The sequence below is a fragment of the Chamaea fasciata genome, unplaced genomic scaffold (genome assembly GCF_029207755.1).
Source record: "Chamaea fasciata isolate MVZ Bird 193981 ecotype frontalis unplaced genomic scaffold, bChaFas1.0.hap1 SCAF_1, whole genome shotgun sequence".
In the NCBI taxonomy this organism is placed as follows: domain Eukaryota; kingdom Metazoa; phylum Chordata; class Aves; order Passeriformes; family Sylviidae; genus Chamaea; species Chamaea fasciata.
Window position 1 is genome coordinate 124,886,596 of NW_027094086.1, and position 17,159 is coordinate 124,903,754.

General features: G+C 35.2%; 1 protein-coding gene across 12 annotated transcripts in view; it reads left to right on the forward strand.

Moving 5' to 3' along the window:
* Window positions 1–17,159, forward strand: part of DGKB (diacylglycerol kinase beta) — a 408,855-nt gene that overhangs the window by 151,042 nt on the left and 240,654 nt on the right. For 7 of the 12 annotated variants that reach the window (XM_066196511.1, XM_066196492.1, XM_066196528.1 and 4 more), the window contains 6 exons: window positions 4,490–4,643; window positions 5,934–5,969; window positions 7,345–7,485; window positions 11,773–11,822; window positions 13,183–13,257; window positions 13,746–13,865. In XM_066196511.1, the coding sequence (XP_066052608.1) occupies window positions 4,490–4,643; window positions 5,934–5,969; window positions 7,345–7,485; window positions 11,773–11,822; window positions 13,183–13,257; window positions 13,746–13,865 (576 nt within the window). Of the gene's footprint in view, window positions 1–4,152; window positions 4,221–4,489; window positions 4,644–5,933; window positions 5,970–7,344; window positions 7,486–11,772; window positions 11,823–13,182; window positions 13,258–13,745; window positions 13,866–17,159 lie in introns of those variants that run through there. The other 5 variants (XM_066196536.1, XM_066196558.1, XM_066196551.1 and 2 more) reach the window with 2 other exon arrangements.

The following is a 17,159-nucleotide window of genomic DNA, read 5'->3' on the forward strand; positions in this document are numbered from 1 at the left end:
AGGGTACTTACTTGCTGCAGCATTTCCCTATTTCAGAAGGGTAAAGTTCCATGAGGGAAAGGAAAAATAGTATATAATTGCAGAATAGAGAAATGACTATAATGTTGTGTATTGTTTTCTCTATTGTGAAAGTAGTTTTAAATTAAGCTGAGCAAATTTTTTGCATCTTTACGTGCTCTGTTCTGAATGAACCATTCTCAGTATTTAAACCTCTGCTTACTGATAATGATGTAACACCTCTGTATCTTCTACAGTGCTCCTGTCAGGATTTCTTTTAAGAAATTCTTCCATTTTTCTATAGTTGTGTAATAAGTTATGTGTATTACAATGAGAGAGCGATATTAGAGAAGGCACTGAAAGCAATTTAAAAGTGAGCCTGTTTTTGGAAGACCACCCTTTTTCATTGGGAAGCTTATGGATGATCCAAACTACTCCTAGGTCTGCCTAGACTAGCTTTGTTCTCTTATTTACTGTATATATAGTTATATACTGTACATACAGTTATATACTGTATATACATTTACAAAAACAAATATCCAGAAATGGCTACACTATTTTAGAGCTCAGTTATAATAGGATAATCTACACCAAGTATGTTAGGTCCTCTAGAATGTTTTTCAGCTATGCAGTCTTAGAATCCCAGATTTTGGGATTTTAGGTAAGAACCTAATCACAGGTGTAGTGGTTTGAAAGCAAAACAAATGAGAGGCTCCAAGTCAGAGATACAATTTAATAGAAGAAAAAAGAAAAGAAAAGAAAAGAAAAGAAAAGAAAAGAAAAGAAAAGAAAAGAAAAGAAAAGAAAAGAAAAGAAAAGAAAAGAAAAGAAAAGAAAAGAAAAGAAAAGAAAAGAAAAGAAAAGAAAAGAAAAGAAAAGAAAAGAAAAGAAAAGAAAAGAAAAGAAAAGAAAAGAAAAGAAAAAAGAAAAGAAAAGAAAAGAAAAGAGATGCAATAATACAAAAGACCACTGACAGAGTCAGAATACAACCTGAGCGTAGTGATGGAAGCAGTCCAGATGAGGTGGTCTTCCTGAAGCAGTGGTCCTGTAGAAAGGTCTGGTAGCTCGGGTCTTCTGGTAATCCAGTGGGTAAGCACCCCTCTGGTGTTCAGAGTCTCAGCTTATATCCAGGCTGGAATGCTTGGTTCCTCCCTCTGGGCGGAGCATCTCACAATGAGATGGTGAGTCATGTGATAAGGCCTGATGGGCCCATTAACAGGAGGTAGTCCAGGAGGGGGTTATCTGTGAGCTGTGTAGCAAAGGTGCTGATGGGCCCATTAACAGAAGATAAGCCAGAGTGGAGGAGGCAGGGAGCACTGCCTCACCTGGTTTCAACAGTTCATGAAGATGGTGATAGAATGTACTTCAACCCAGGACAACAGGTGTCTAACACTGAGATCTCCCCTAGGCAGGATTGGTTTTATACATTCTTTGTACACAGCATGTGATTTTGCACCTGCAGTTTTGGCCATTCTAAACATTTCTGATGTGTATTCAAGTAATTTGCCATCTCTTACTAACTTTCATTATAATCTGAAAGCTTTTGGATGTGCAACATTTGAGCTCTGGTTGTGTGGGTATTGCTGCTTCCCTGTGGGAGTTCAGGTCGCAGAGCATGTTAGAACAGAGGATAAAGCACTTTCAGCTGAAGAAAGCTGTCTGTAAAACAACCTTTAGAACAACCACACACTTTTGTCCTTTGCTGAGCTACCCTGATTGCTGGAAGTCAGTATGTCAAATACAGTAATGGACATGGCAGCCAAGTCGTGTTTTACTTTAGTATCTCCTGTTTGGAGATACTAAAGTAAATACATTTCTAGCAGTTTGGAACATGTGTTGGAGGATATTGGCTTAAATGATAGTCTGACCATTTTACAAAACATTGCAAAGTTTGAACATCTTTGAGAAAGAGAGTCTTCAGGAAGAAGTACAAAATTTCAAACTTACTTATTTATCTAGTTCTCTACACAGGTATAATTCTGAACCCATTAACTGAAAAAAAAAAGTAGCATTAGGGATTTAGTTACTGCTGGCCGCTTGCAGAATCAATACCACTCAGATAGCAGTTTAAAAATCTAAGGTGGCTCTAAACTCAGGGAATATTTTTTGCAATATATACATAAAATCCATGGACAAGGTAAATAAAGAAAAGATTCATGTAATATGAAGATATTTACATGGCCATCCATAATTTTGGTTTAGTTTCCGTTTTCACTTAGCTGGTTTTTCTGTGTATATGATTTAGTGAGATAGCTAAGACACATTTCATTAATGCGTAATTTAACAAAGCAATTTCACATTGTTAAAGTCAGTTGATTCAGTGATTAATGTATTTGTTATGCTTGCAGATAAAAATACTCTTATATAGTGGATATTAGTGTAACTAATTACTTATTTACTTGGATGCTGATAACAAATCCTTTCACTATTGTGATTCATAGTTTATAAACAGTGAATTAAATGTCAGTGGCTTTATCAGAGAGAAAAAATGTAAAGTTTGTAGCATGAATGAAACACTGTATGATTTGCCAAAGTAAAAGAATGTGGCTGAAACTGTCTGATGAGAAAAAGATAGTGAGTCCATGTCCAAGGTGATTATTTCCATTTTATACCCATCTTGAGCATTGTGAGCAATTTTTTTCAGTATCTGGTATTTTTGTCTTCAAGAGGGGAGAGTTTTATTGTTTTCACTGCACTTCTTTCTCAAATTAGGTGTTCTGTGTTAGAAGCTCAGCAGAGATACCCTCTCGCCAATCTTGCATTCCTAATAATTATGACTTGGGCAAGAGTAGTCAGATTCTGCAATTTGTATTGTTGGTCCCTCATAAGGATGATGATACACATTTAAAACATTACTCTTCTGTAGTTAGTTCTTGATCTTAATGGAAAACACCTTATTTAACCTGCACATAAAATTTTAATGTAAATACATTAAAGAAGTAAATGTCAAAGAAGTCAGGGGAAGAGAAGTCCCTGCTCCAAAGTCTTAAAATTATATTAAAACGATAGCAAAAATTATTTATACTGTGACTCAGATCCTAAATTCGCTGAGGCCTTTGAAAATTCAGTCTCTATTTTCTTTTTTTTCTGGCATGGTTTCAAGCTGATTCTTGATAGTCTTTTCCCTCCTTCCACGTTCACTGTGATGAACTAAAGGACTTGCACTATGGACTTTTCTATGGAGAAATGGAGTATTACTGAAGCATAGGGAATTTTCTCGAAGTCAGTTTTGTGGTATCATGTGGATTTATCCCTTCATTATTTAACAATGACAAGTTGCTGTTCTGTTTGATCTATAAAGAAAGTAACACTCGGTGTTATCAGATTATTAATAATAAACTGTTTTAAAATCACAAATGTAATGATAAATACGCATTTGTGTCAGTATGTTTCAGGATACCTTTATTTTCATTCTATATTAGCAGGATAAAATGGGATCATAATGCTTTGCATTGCTGTGATCCCTTTGCAGCCTACACCTTCCTTGAGGGGGAGATGCTAATATCTCCCTGGTGACCAGCAACAGGACATGAGGAAATAGAATGAAGTTGCATCAGGGGAAGTCCAGATCAGACATCAGGAAAAGGCTCTTCACTGGGAGGGATGGTTGGTCAGCGGAAAAGGCTTTCCAGAGCGTGCCTTGTTCATGGCACCAAGCCTGTCAGAGGTCAGGTAGCATCTGGGTGATGCTCTTCGTCATGTGGTTTAGTTTCAGGTAGTCCTGTGAGGAGCAGGGAGTTTTGCTTAATGATCCTTATGTATTCCTTCCAACTTGAGATAATGTATGATTCATTTTATTACTTAGACAATGCTGTTTTAACAGAAAAAAATCATTATTGTAGTTTTATTATTCAGTTCTTACCTTGCTGGCAAAAGCAAAAACAAATGAAGCTAAATGACAGATGTATTGGATCAACAACTTTTGGTTTTTTCCCTCTAAGTAATGCTGCATGTCTGAGCACTCTCATTTGACTCTTTGAGCCTATCTGAGAGAGGGTGATCAGTAAGTCTTTGACAAACACCAGCAAAGCATGTTGCCACTGTAGGAAAAGACAGGAGGCCTTCAATTCCCTGAATTAGGCATCCAAAAATCACCTGCTTTTTGTCTGCCTAATTATAGGAGAAGCTGAGACATGCTAAGTACATCCCTAGGAGCTCTGTAGGTGCCTTTGGATGCTAATCAAGAAATTTGAGAGCATGGAACTTGATTTCAGGGTCTTGATGTAAGTGCTCTGAATTTACTCTGGGCTTTCTTACACAGTGCTCCGAGGTATTATAGCAATACTGTGAATTTTCTAAGTAATACTTAATTCAGTAATCACTTTCAAGAATAGGCGTGCCAGTCTGTAACTTCAGAAATCAATATATTCAAATACAGTCCAAAGCTTTTGTCAACAGAATATTATTTTATGGATTATCAAACAATTATGTGGGGGTTTTTTTACAAAACATTCAAACATTTTTATTCTTTTTTTCTTCCCCTTCACTGCAGACAATTGATTTAGAGGGGTTCAAGCTTTTCATGAAGACTTTTCTGGAGGCAGAGTTACCAGATGATTTTGTTGAACATCTTTTTACTTCATTTAAGAACAAAATCTCTCACTGCAGCCCGTTAATAAAAAACAAACCACAGCACCTTTCTGGAGGTAAGTAATAAAATCAGTAATACAAGACCTAAAGGCTCCCTCATCCTGTTGTTTTATTTCTAATAGCTGTAAATATATGGAATTCTTAACTACATATCGAGAGATTTTTTATTCTGGTATTTGTGAAATTAGAGAAACTAACTCAACCGTAATAGGAAGTACTGTGAAAAGGAATGGAAATTAAATGGGTTTGTGTTTTTAGTTCACAATAATGATGCAGCTGAGACACCAAGTGGACATTCTTTGTCATGTTAATGCTAATCACATTGCTATGGTTACATGATCTTGCTGCCTACTCTCCTGTATAAACACTTAAAAACCTTCAGGCTTTATTCAGGAGGCTCCTGCTGGTGCTCAACCCTTTCTGTGCCAGTTGCTGCTGTTTCCTCTTACCTGTCTAGGTGTGCTTCTGTTGTTATTAATCCTACATATTTAGCAGCTACTGATACTTTAAGTGCTGGGTAGGTGTTAATATAGCACTAAAAGTCATTTTGATTTCAGAGGACACGGCTAAATTCTGCCTTGTATAGGCTGTACTCAGCTTTCTTCACATTCACTGCAGTTCTATTTGATACATTTTATTCCTATGTGTGGCAAAATTATAATAATGATAATTATTATAACATCATTATTAAGGATGGTGCTGTTATTACTGTTTAAACTGTGTGTTAAGTTTCTTACTCTAATGTTGCCTCCTAAAATTTTTTTTCTCCTACACTAACTTTTCCAAGTTTGTCATGAGTTTTTTTATCTTTTTCTGTTACTAAGGACTTTAGAAATAATATAGTGTAATACCAGTTTAGGAAGCTTCCATATATTTTTACCTTAATGCCAGAAGGACTGGTTGATAAATAGTTATATCCAAAACATGTTCAGAGAGGCAGTTCCGTTCACCTCATGCAAGAATTTTTTAGGCTGGAAAATATACTGGGTTTATATTGGAATTCAGTTTCATGGTTTATACTGTATACAGCCTGATAATTTGTAACTTTTAAAGGGAAAAACTGTGCATTGGTATATTTTATTGTGCAAATGGAAACTATGCAAACACTTGTTTTTGGGTATCTAGTTAAATGTTTAAATGTTACCAATAGTGAAAAAAAAGCTGACTGTACTGGAAAATAACTTTGTTAGAAATATTTGACATTCCTCTGGAAAATGGAAGGGTAAGTGAGAGCTAGAGAAAATGACAAGGAAGGTAGCAGCGTTCATTAGTCTGTCAAGTATGTGCTTGTTTTACATTTAATCTTTTTTGGTCCACTCATGTCTGTTTATAAACTGTATTTTCAGTTAAGGTGTCTGAAGAAAAATGGAAACAGATGCCAGGTAAGCAGCAGGACTGGAAGTCATCTGTAATTGAGTACATTGCAGCCAACCCTTCCCACCTCTGATTAAGAAGTAATAATTTAACCTGTACCTTGCAGCTGATGATAGGTTAAAAGATACCTCAAAATCTGTATTTCTTTTCATTTCGATTCAGCACAATTTATTTTTGGAAAGAGTTATCCCAGGTTTTATAATCCTTTTTATTCTGTGAATATGGTTTACAGAAGACTGGAATATGAACTATTTGTGTAAGCTGTGTGATTAAAACTAGCACTTAACTGAAGAAAATATTAAAATATCTTAATTTTAATGACACTTAACTGACATGCAAGCCCATTAAATGGAACAATGGCTGATTAAATATTTTTGTTCATTTGATATTTACTTTTAGTGTTTATTATTTGCCTGAAACCATGAAAATGAAATTCATTGCAAGATACATTTTTTGCACACCAAATTGCTCTTTTTTATCTTATTTTATTGTTTTAGCATATGTATCTCATAACATGTAAGCATACCTTTTAAAATGTAGGCTTTTGAAGGAGATTCTGGATTGCAATGAAGTTTTTCAAGCTAAATTTAGGGAGAGAGGGGATAACTCTCAGTCAGAGAGAAATTTAGCACACTGGTAAAGAAAGTTTTCTTACTCCTTTCTCTGTGTTTTGCCCCATTTTGGTCCTCAGATTCCAGTGATATCATCAGGACTGGTCATACTAATGTTGTACTGAAACAAAAAGCTTGGCAATTTTGAAACTTTAATTCCAGTTAGTACACTGGAACTGCTATTAATCACAATGTCTGAGCAATTATTATGACTGTTGTTTAAGTCCTAAATTTATTTTCTCAGTAGTCTGTAAGTGAGACTTCTGTGTTTTAAATAAGTGCTGCACTGGCACACATCTGGCTGTGTTTTTGGGATAACAGTACACTTGGGTATTAGAGGAGTTTTCGTTGACACTAAAACATCTTCAATTAGTGTAGTTGTCAATCTAGAAATCAGATGAAGCTTCTACAAGCACAAGGACGTGGATGCAGACTTGGGCAGGGATTGTTTTTTAATACCTAGCATCTAGTATGGAAGAACAAAAGTATTCACAAAATTGTTTTGTAGTCAAATGAAATCAGATCAGCACAAATTAAAAAAGGTTATGCCATTCCCATAATTTGGTATGTGTTTTTTTTTTTTTTAAATAGTTTATTTTAATTTTACCTTTGCTGGATAAACTATGAACATGAACTGTTTCAAACTTTTTATTTAAATTAAGAAGTAATCTGAGAGTCACATAAAAAAAGGATGAATGCATGCAAGAGTTATGTTTTCATTCTCTGCTTATATTGTATGTTCAGACTAACAAAGGCTATGGGTTATTTCCAGGTCTGAGACTTAACAAGGGTACCTCTACATCCAGACCTCCTACTCCTGCCAACTCACATTTACCAGACGTGATACAGCTGAAGGATATTGTTTGCTATCTGTCACTGCTAGAAAGAGGAAGACCTGAAGACAAGCTAGAATGTATGTTCTTTTTTAACTTCAAATATTTATTTCCATACGTCATCAAGTATTCTGTTTGTGAATTTAAGAACCAGTTTTGAGCAGATGGATCATAAAAATATGGTTCTAGGTGACCCCGTTGTTGCAGAAATGCTTTTTTTATTCTTGCTAATGATGAGATTTTAAACTAAATGTGGTCTATCTAGCATTTGCTACAATGGGGAGTAAGGACTGTACATTCTGTAGTTACAATAATACTCTCTACACTAGCATCTCTTGAGTAGTATCAGATCTGAGAAAAACAAAGTATACTGAGTATACTTAAAGATCTATAGATGGGGTGAATAACCTGCATTAAACATCCTAATTCAAAGAATAGTTGCTAATATAGGCTTTGGGCTCTGTACTATTACTGAATACTGAGAAGCCAAGAGCCATCCAAGTCTGCATCACTACTGGGAAGGAGTGTTTGACAATGGAGGTTAGAAATTACATTTTGGTTATTTTATTTGTCTGTTTGTTTTTAATTAGTGGCCTGCATCATTAAAGTGCAACACCACTACCTATTAAAAAAAAAAAAAAAAACAGAAAAAAAACCTCTGAGTTTGATGTATAAATTGGAGAAAAAACCCCAAAACCCAACCTTGTTTCTTTATTGTGGAATTTCAGAAGCCAGTTTTTCACATGGCTAAACAGACCAATGATATAGTCCTTATCGAGATGAAATGTACTTCAGTGTACGTAACTGGTTTGTTAAAAGATCTGTGGGATCAGGCTCTCATATGGAAGTAAATATTCAATATGATAAGATGTGCAAACAGTAGGCTGCTTCTGCCAAAATAAGAAATTCATTACAAGGTTATGTGTCGCTGAAGTATCTTGACGTTTTGTGACCTGTCAACTTTGTACTGCAAAGTCACAGCAAATCCCCCAAATTTGGTAATACTGTTTTGGTATCACATGGTTAAAACATGAGAACATGTGTGTGAATGCGCATTCAGAACACAGGCACAGCAAAACTGAGATGCGAGGACTGAATTTAACTTACAGTGCAGTAAGTGCTGCATGGTAGCAAGTTTTGCAAGCCTTACCAGAACTCTGAGGAGCTCGATGCACAGACCATGGCATGAAATGGAGACCAATTGCCTCCCCTGGTGTCAGGAGTCGGTACAATGGAAAGGAGGAGAGACGGAGGAGCAGATGACATTTATAGTGTGGGGATTTTTTATGAACTTCCTGCAATAGGAGATGCATGGGCAAAAGACTGTGTTGTACATGATTTAGGAGTGAGAGAACATAATCTAATGTGTGTATGGTACTTAAATATTTTGTATATTCAAGGTCAATTGCATTTACTACATTTAACTCTGGGTATGGTTGTTTTATGGTTTATTTTCTTCTTTGTCATACAGAGAAATATACCACATATTTTTGCTCTTTAGTACTAAATTTCAGCTTATACTGCACTATTGTATGCCGACTGTTCTGTTGATTTCAGTTGAATTCTCATTATAAATTAATGGGATAATTTAGCTCTTTTTTTTTAAATTTGAAAGCAGTAGGTCTGTGGCTGTAATGTAAATTAGAAGTTTGTAGCAATGGAGGGGAAAGAAGAAAAATGGTTTGTTCTGGAGTTGCCAACATTAATATTAATACCAACTACAAATAGTGATTTTTTTTTTCAGATGACAAAAATTAGAAAAATAAGTCATAGCTGAGTGTTTGGAAACCTAATTCAGGAGAAGCAGAATGTGAAAGTGATGCTTTCATTTAAAATTTGATGTAGGCTGGAGGATAAACTACACTAAGAGAAAACAATGTTTCATCTTTGGATCTATATGATCTACAGATTTTCATAGATTTATAAATATTCCAGAAAGTAAATGGATTTTCTAACCTATTAAGAGTGTAGGGGTCTTACATAGTGTGAACCTCACCTGTTTGTTATGCTCAGCATATCTATTATTCATAATCTATGTATGACCTGAATATAAAGAGAATCCCAAGCATTCCTCACAGAGATACATCGAGAGAATGTAAGTAATCTTTTTAAGCTTAAATGGCAATCTAGAAATGGAAATTGAGTGCCCAGTCAGTGTAATCAGGTAAGATGGGAAAAGAAATAGAAAAATTTTACTTGGGCTCTATAGTTCGCAGCAGAACTTCTGTTTCGGTTGTTTTTGTTCTTGGTTTGATTTTTTTTTCTTTTTTTTTTTTTTTTTTCCCTCCTAGAGTGTGTAAATCAAGAGCATGAATATTTAGGAGTGTATGAATAGAAAAGAGATTGCATGCCACACCAGTAGCATAGTTTTCAGAATCTAGCCAAGAGCACAGATTGAGCCTTTTTACTGCCCTATACATATGTAATTGGAAAGACTTTGTTTCTACAAAGGTGAAACAGTTATATTTATGCTAATTTCTGCTTTTAAACAACTGATTAGAACTACTGATTCATGTTAAAGGAAAAAAAAAATCTTAAGCACTCTGCTCTGGAGTGAGTAAAGGTCACAGAGATGCTAAAACTAGCTGTAAAACATTATCTCAACTAGTGTCTAAGAATCACAGAGGAGGAGGAAGGAGCACCAAATGATTTTAACTTTATCATTGAGTTGATTCAGTGATTCATCCCTATGGAAACTGTGAATGCCTAATGGTACCTTTGCCAGACAATATTAGCTGTCAAGCTCTGAGAAGCTTTGATGGAAGGCGTACTAGCTGGCAGTACCCGTCTCTGGTGGCTTTTGGCATTAACTGTTGTTTTACACTGAAACATCTTTGCTATGGTAACTCTAGGGAAAGAAGGATATTTTTATAGGTTTTCCTAACCTGTAACTAATGAATCATGGGCCTTTGTGGCGTGAAATAGTGTACTACTGTAAATATCATCAATCTTGTCCTACAGCTCTTAAGAGCTGTACAAGGTATATGGCAAAAATTGCTGAAGTGGTAGAGAGGTATAGTGCTTACCTTTTTTCCACACAGTTAGATGATCAAGTCATTCCCAAGAAGGAGGATATAAGCAAAACTGGCCAATACATATAACAGTTAAAATAAAATTTTTGGTCTAAGTCCAAAAAATGTTCAAATTCTTTCTGAACTTTACTCTCTAGTTGCTAAGAATTTCCTCTCACTTCTCATTATTTTATTATATTGTTTCCTGAAAATTATGGTAAGCTTTGTGTGTGACATTTATTGGACTGTAACAGCATTTGCCATGGATCCAGTGTGGTAGGATTCCTCAGTGTTAAATAGGTCACATGTTACGTTTCCAGAGAGATCTGATTAGACAACTTGTGTTTTGCTGTTTGTGAAGGCATTAAGTTGTCCTGGGACCACCTCTACATGGGCTGACTTCTTCATCCCTAAAAAACTTGTGTAGGGGTAAAAAAACCCACCACTTTTGAAGAGCATGGTGGGTATTTGGATTTCAGAGCTCTAACAAAATGTCACTGAAAGCAGGGACAAACAGTGGGGTATTTGTAGGCTTCTGGATTTTGTTTTTAGTCTTCTAACAGTATTTCTGTGAAAGCTTTATGCTTTTCTGCTTCCAAATATCTTGGTAATGGTGCACGTATCCCTTCTTTCAGCCGGGATCAAGTCATGATACAATCTTGAAAGTATATATTTTTTCTGGGTATTGTCAAAATACGTCTTTTTGTCTGTGTGGTTCCCCAGAATGTTGGGAATACATTTTGAAATTGATGAAGCAAGTAGGGTCCTGGAAGAAGTCATGCTGCCAGTTTGTGATGAATGTTTATTGTTGGATTTGGATGATTAAATGTTTAAAATACTAATTCTGTGTTTCATTTAGTTGGTCAGAAAATAGTTTCTAAAGCAGTATCACTACTGAATAGTGATAGCTGCAGCCAAGTGAGTAGCATTGGTATTTAAGCAGGCTTATCAACGTTTGTGACCAGTTGTGTGTTATCCTGTGTTTGATGAGATCACAGAGAAGGGCCTTTTGGTTGTACTTGCCATGAAGACAGATCATCTCTAGAGGGAAGCAAAATCAAGTTCATAGATCAAATTAGCTGTTAGGGTGATGGTGGGGAAAAGGTGCAGTTGCACTCTCTTGCTAATATGTCTCATTGGAGGCAGTGTGGCCGGATAGTTACTGAATGAATCTCCCATATAATGCAACTTGTTTGGTGGGTCTACAGCTAGTCTGATCATTAAACAAAAATGTTAACATTTGTCCTTTTTTTGGAACTCAGGCTTAATTGTTTTGTGTTTTGGTTTGGAGTTGGTTTTTTCTATGAAAAAGAGATGTGCTTTCTAACAGAGTTTCCTTCTCTGTTTTCTTTTCAGTTATGTTTCGCTTGTATGATACAGATGGGAATGGATACCTGGATAGTTCGGTAATGTTTTTTATGTATTGCCTTGTAAGAGTATGTCAACATGGCAAAACTGTACAAAATTGCTTTAATTCAAAACATGTTGATACTTATCCGGAGTTATTAGAAACAATATAAAATATAGTCAATAAAAATTGATTAATTTGAATTTTTTTCATATGAGTTTTCTTTTCCAATGAGGAATGCTGCTTCTACAACTATATAAATTTTCAGTTGCTGACACTGCTGTCATGGAGTCCCATTCTATAGTCTTCTGATTTTAATGATATTACTGTAGGGGACACATTTATATGATTCCAGTAGTTCTAGTATGCTGCTGGGAGATATGGGTGAAAGCACCATTTGTAAAGATGTCATTAAAAAATGTAAGTGTGAGAGTCACACAGTGGATTTATGTGAAAAGATGTCATAACTTCCATGTTATTATTAAGAATGGGGGAACAATATTAAGGGCAATAATGGGTTTTGAGGAGTAGCCCAGCCAAATGTTTGAAGAAAAGTCAGATATATGGAAATAATTTTAAAAGATGTTAATATTTTTTTCTGGTAGCTAGCAGAAACAAGTGTTTTATTAGCAGTGAATTTTGGTTTTTTTCCCCTTTGGGTTTTTTTCCTACCTTTTTTTGTATCTACTGGAAGCAAGACAGCATAGAATGGATTTTTTAAGGAAGAGGAGGTGATTCCCGTAAGTTGCAGGGAAACTAAATTGTATACGGGTATAAAGTAAAAATGGCACCATAATTTTAGGCAATACCAAGTTGGGTTAGATGCCTGGATACAAATGAGAATTTAGAATGGACCTAGATAAGCATTTGAGCATGTTTACAAAGCAAAAGTGTATATATAAATACAGAAAAGCCCTAGTGATACGTGATCAAGGGAAGTTGCAGTACCCTAGTGGTAAGAAAATAAATCTGTAGTAGTTTACAGAATCCACTTCATGCCTTGTTTCTATTAGAAAGTTGTGATTTATACAATTACTGTCAAAAAAATAATTTGTTATAGTGATAGAATTTAAAGATCATTACATGATCTTACCACACACAGGGTGGAAATCGGATCATGAAAACATGGGTGCTTGAAAGATAACTAGGAAGGAACAATCTGTGACTACTTTCAATTTCTTTGATTGTGGAGCTGTATTTCACCTCCCTGAATGCTTTGTAGTCCATGCAGGATGTTTTGCTAGTAAGCAGATTCACTTGAGAATTCACTTTACAGCTTCCAGTGTAAAGTACATTTCATCAGGGATCTTGATGAAATAGTGTCACTGAATGCAATATGGTTGAATTATTAGTTGCTTGCAGTAGAATTTTTCTTTATAACCTTGCATTAAATATCATACTTTTTCATTCATCTCTAGGAGCTGGAAAATATCATTGCTCAAATGATGCATGTTGCAGAATATCTTGAATGGGATATTACTGAATTAAGTCCAGTAAGTATCCATTTATCACAATTTTTTAATGTAGTTAGAGACAGCTGTCATAATTTTGTCATATTTCATATCCACATGGCACTTCATAGGTGAGTAAGGTAGAAATAGGGATAGCCTGTGTTCCACTAGGCCACTGTGAATTAGCACTTTCACCAGTGTTTTGATATTTAAATCTGATCTATGGAATGTTCAGTAAATGTAATATTAACTTCTATAGCGTAACTGGTTTGTCCTCTGAAAATTTCGTAAGAATGAGTGCCCAAAGAACACAAGTTGGTTTGGGACCTTTAGCTGTTAATAAAATATCATAGTATGACACTTCATTTTTTGAACTGTCCATACCCATTTGACTAGAGCTACCATGCAAGTAATATTTTTCTTATTTTTTGTATGAGAGAATTGGAGATCTGCACATGTCCTGACAAGTTGCTGTATTAGAATATAGTAATAATAAATTAGAACTTACGAGATCTTTCATTGAACTGTAGATTCTTCATGAAATGATGGAAGAAATTGACTATGATCATGATGGCACTGTTTCCCTAGAAGAGTGGATCCAAGGAGGAATGACAACAATCCCACTCTTGGTCCTTCTTGGGTTAGAAAATGTAAGTATTAAATTGTAGCATCAAGTTTCTGCTTGGATGTTGACTGTGGCCTTCAGGTTAGTTTCTCTGTGGCTTGTATAAAGAATGACTTTGCTTTACCCCTCTTTACTATGGCTGAGTGACGTGCAAAGAACGAGGTGTGTCTTCAGTGTCACGGGTACACTGGCAAGTTTGAAGCACCACCTGAAAAGCTGGCTCTGGAGCTGGAAGCTGTAAAAAGCTGAATAATTTTCCCTGCTAACAACATGTTAATTCTAAGCTGCAATATTATCTCTTAAGTGTGTTTTACTGCCCATGTGTGTCAGAGCTGGCTTGGAGTAGTGTCTAAGCTTCTCAGCATGGTACTGGGTTGTGTGGCCTAACTGTACTGTCACAGAACAATTCCGGTTGGGAAGAACTTCGGGGGATCTTCTGTTCCAGTCCCTAATTACAGGCAGCACCACAGATTGAGTTACCCAGGGCCCTGTTAAGCCTGGATAATTTGAGTGAGGTGGATTCTACCAGTTCTGTGGGCAAACTTTCCCTGTGTTAATTGTTCTCAAGGGAAAGTGTTTTTGTTCATGTGCAGATGGAATTTCTTCTGCAGCAATTATGGCGCTGGCTCTTGCCCTGTCATGATACATCCCTGTGAAGATCCTCTGTCTCTGTAACTACATTAGTAAAGTATAGTAAGAAGCAATCTCAGGGGGAACACTTACACCAATGGATAGAGTATTGTGAAAGATGAGCTCATGTTCTCCACATTTACAACCTCACATTAAAGGTAATACAGATGTAATATGATCAGTTTTGTACCAGTTCAACACAGCTGTTTAAAGATTGGCATGTTGTCAGTGCCACCTGCTGTCCTATATTTGAGCTGACTTTGAGCTCATCTGTTGAAGCATAGGTTTCAAATGCTTTTCTGCTCTTCAAAAGAAAGCCTTTTAATCTCTTTTCAATCTCTTTCCTTAAGTAATTTTCACATACTGAAAATAATTATTAATATTTATTTTCCCCATTTAGTGCAATCTAGACTGCTGTAGTTGCTCTATGCTATTTTATTTGCACAAAGAATGCTCAGATTGATACTTTGTGCAGGGAGATATGTGGCAAACAAGTTTTTGGAACAGAAGATAAGTCTTGAAAAATCGAATTAATTAAATTACAAGTAAAATATCTGAATTGAAGATAAGTTTCAATGTGTCTGGATCACTGTAGTACTAATTCCCTAATTCTATATGTGAGACAAAGTAAGAAAAATGTTAAATTACTGTCATCAAACAACAGATCTTTGTCAGGCTGAATTCCATTACTTCCACAGAATTACTGTAAGCAAAAGCCAGCAAATGCTCTCAAGCAAGCAATATAACAGATAACTGATAGTGATTTTCAGGACAGATTTTTCTTTTTTGACAGGTGGTATAGGTGTTCTGGGACTATTCTTCAATATTTACATTTCATTCTTTCTAAATTTGAAACTCCTGAATTATGGCATAAATTGGTGCAGATCATTCTGTAGAGTTTATTTTCATATGAAAGCAAAAACTGTTAGAAAGAAGCTATGTTATCAAACATTTCATCCTTTTGAGTATTTTTACTAGTTATTAGATGTTCATCTTGCTTAAAGCTTTACTAAGAAAATACTGAAAATACATAAATAGTGATAAAAATTCTACAGCCTGATATTAGCTTGGGTCAGTGTTTCTGTCATCAAGAGTATTCCTAGTATTTGATGCATTTAACAGACATAAATGTACAGTTGTGGAAAAAATACTATAATAGCATGCAAAATAGCTTTATTATCAATAAGCATATTTGATGTAAAGTCCATTATCTACATATGGGCTGATTTGCTAGTAATTTGCTGATGATTCACTAGGACAAGATGCTGCCCTTTAAAAGAACTCCTGTTTTTCTTTTTATGTTTAAAACTGCTTAATTTTTAAACCGTCACATTATATGTAGAGTAAAGCAAAAATTTTAAATTTTTCATTAAACCAGTAAAAATACACTACTTCCATTTGTACATAGTCCAAATAAAATCTTATTTTAGGACTCTGAAAAGTGAAATCAATAAAGATAAAACTCTAATGCCTGTCTGTAATTTAGTGAAAACTAATAGCATGATTTTGATGGTTTTGCAGCATCTAATGTATTATCCAAGCTCTTCATTCCAGTGCATCACTCCCATTAGTGGGATGCTCTTATTTCTTTTTGCATGCCATTGTTAGATTTTGCAAACCTAGCTTCCCAGGACTCTGCTTTCTGGGTGTCTATCTCTCTCCTCTTTACGGTAACGAAAAGTAAGATAAAAAACTTTTGGACTCACTAAAAAAATAAAAAATGCTAATATCTTGAGGTTTTCCTCAAGCTGATTTGTATGCTAAAATATGGGATATAACCTACTGCCCCCTTCCCCCACCATGCCCCCCAAAAGCCCAAAGCAAAACCACAAAAACTCCCAAACAAAACCCTCAAACAAAGAACCCACCAACCAAAATATTCTGTCAACTTAGTTTTAAGTGTTGGTTCTGTACTGAACTTGGCAGTGACAAAATTTTAAATCCAAGAGATCAAGTTCAGAGTTTGTCTAGTATGATAGTGATAAAGAATCGTCACTATGGTTTATTTAAATAAATTATGATACGAGTGAAATATTTGTTTTGGGTTGGGGTCCATTAACACTGTAATGTACTTAACTGTTGTATAGAGCTTGTATGAAGGATAGAAGATTTTCAGCTGGTCTAATTTGATATGCTAATATCAGTGAAGCTATGATAATTTCTTTCAGCTGCAGATTTGTCATAGTACTTTCAGAATTCAGCTACATTGTTTGTGCTTAATCCTTAGTTTCCTGTAATAGCTATATAGAAAGGTCAGATATGTAAAAGATCTACATTACATTTAAAGCCTTTCAGTCAGTATTTTATTGCATTTAATTTTATTGCATAAAATTTCAATATTTTATTGCATACATACATACATTATTACTGTATTAGATGATTCAGTCAGAATAATTTAAAAAGAAGGAGCATTTAAGTGAAGTATGCAACTATATTATTTAAAAATAAAAGAATAAACAAGTCAGTGTTTATGAGCAGTCTCTCTCTCTCTCTGCTTCTCCCCTGCTTTTTCCTAGACTTCAATGATATTTCTAGTGCCCTCCAAATCTATTCGAGATTACTAAACTAATTTAAAAGTTGCTGGTGCAGTTTGGAGTCATGAAGTAATCAGACAAAGAGCATAAAAAAGTCAAATTTCCCTAGGAAATCAACCTTAATATCCAGTTTGTTTTATTTTGCTGGGCTTTAT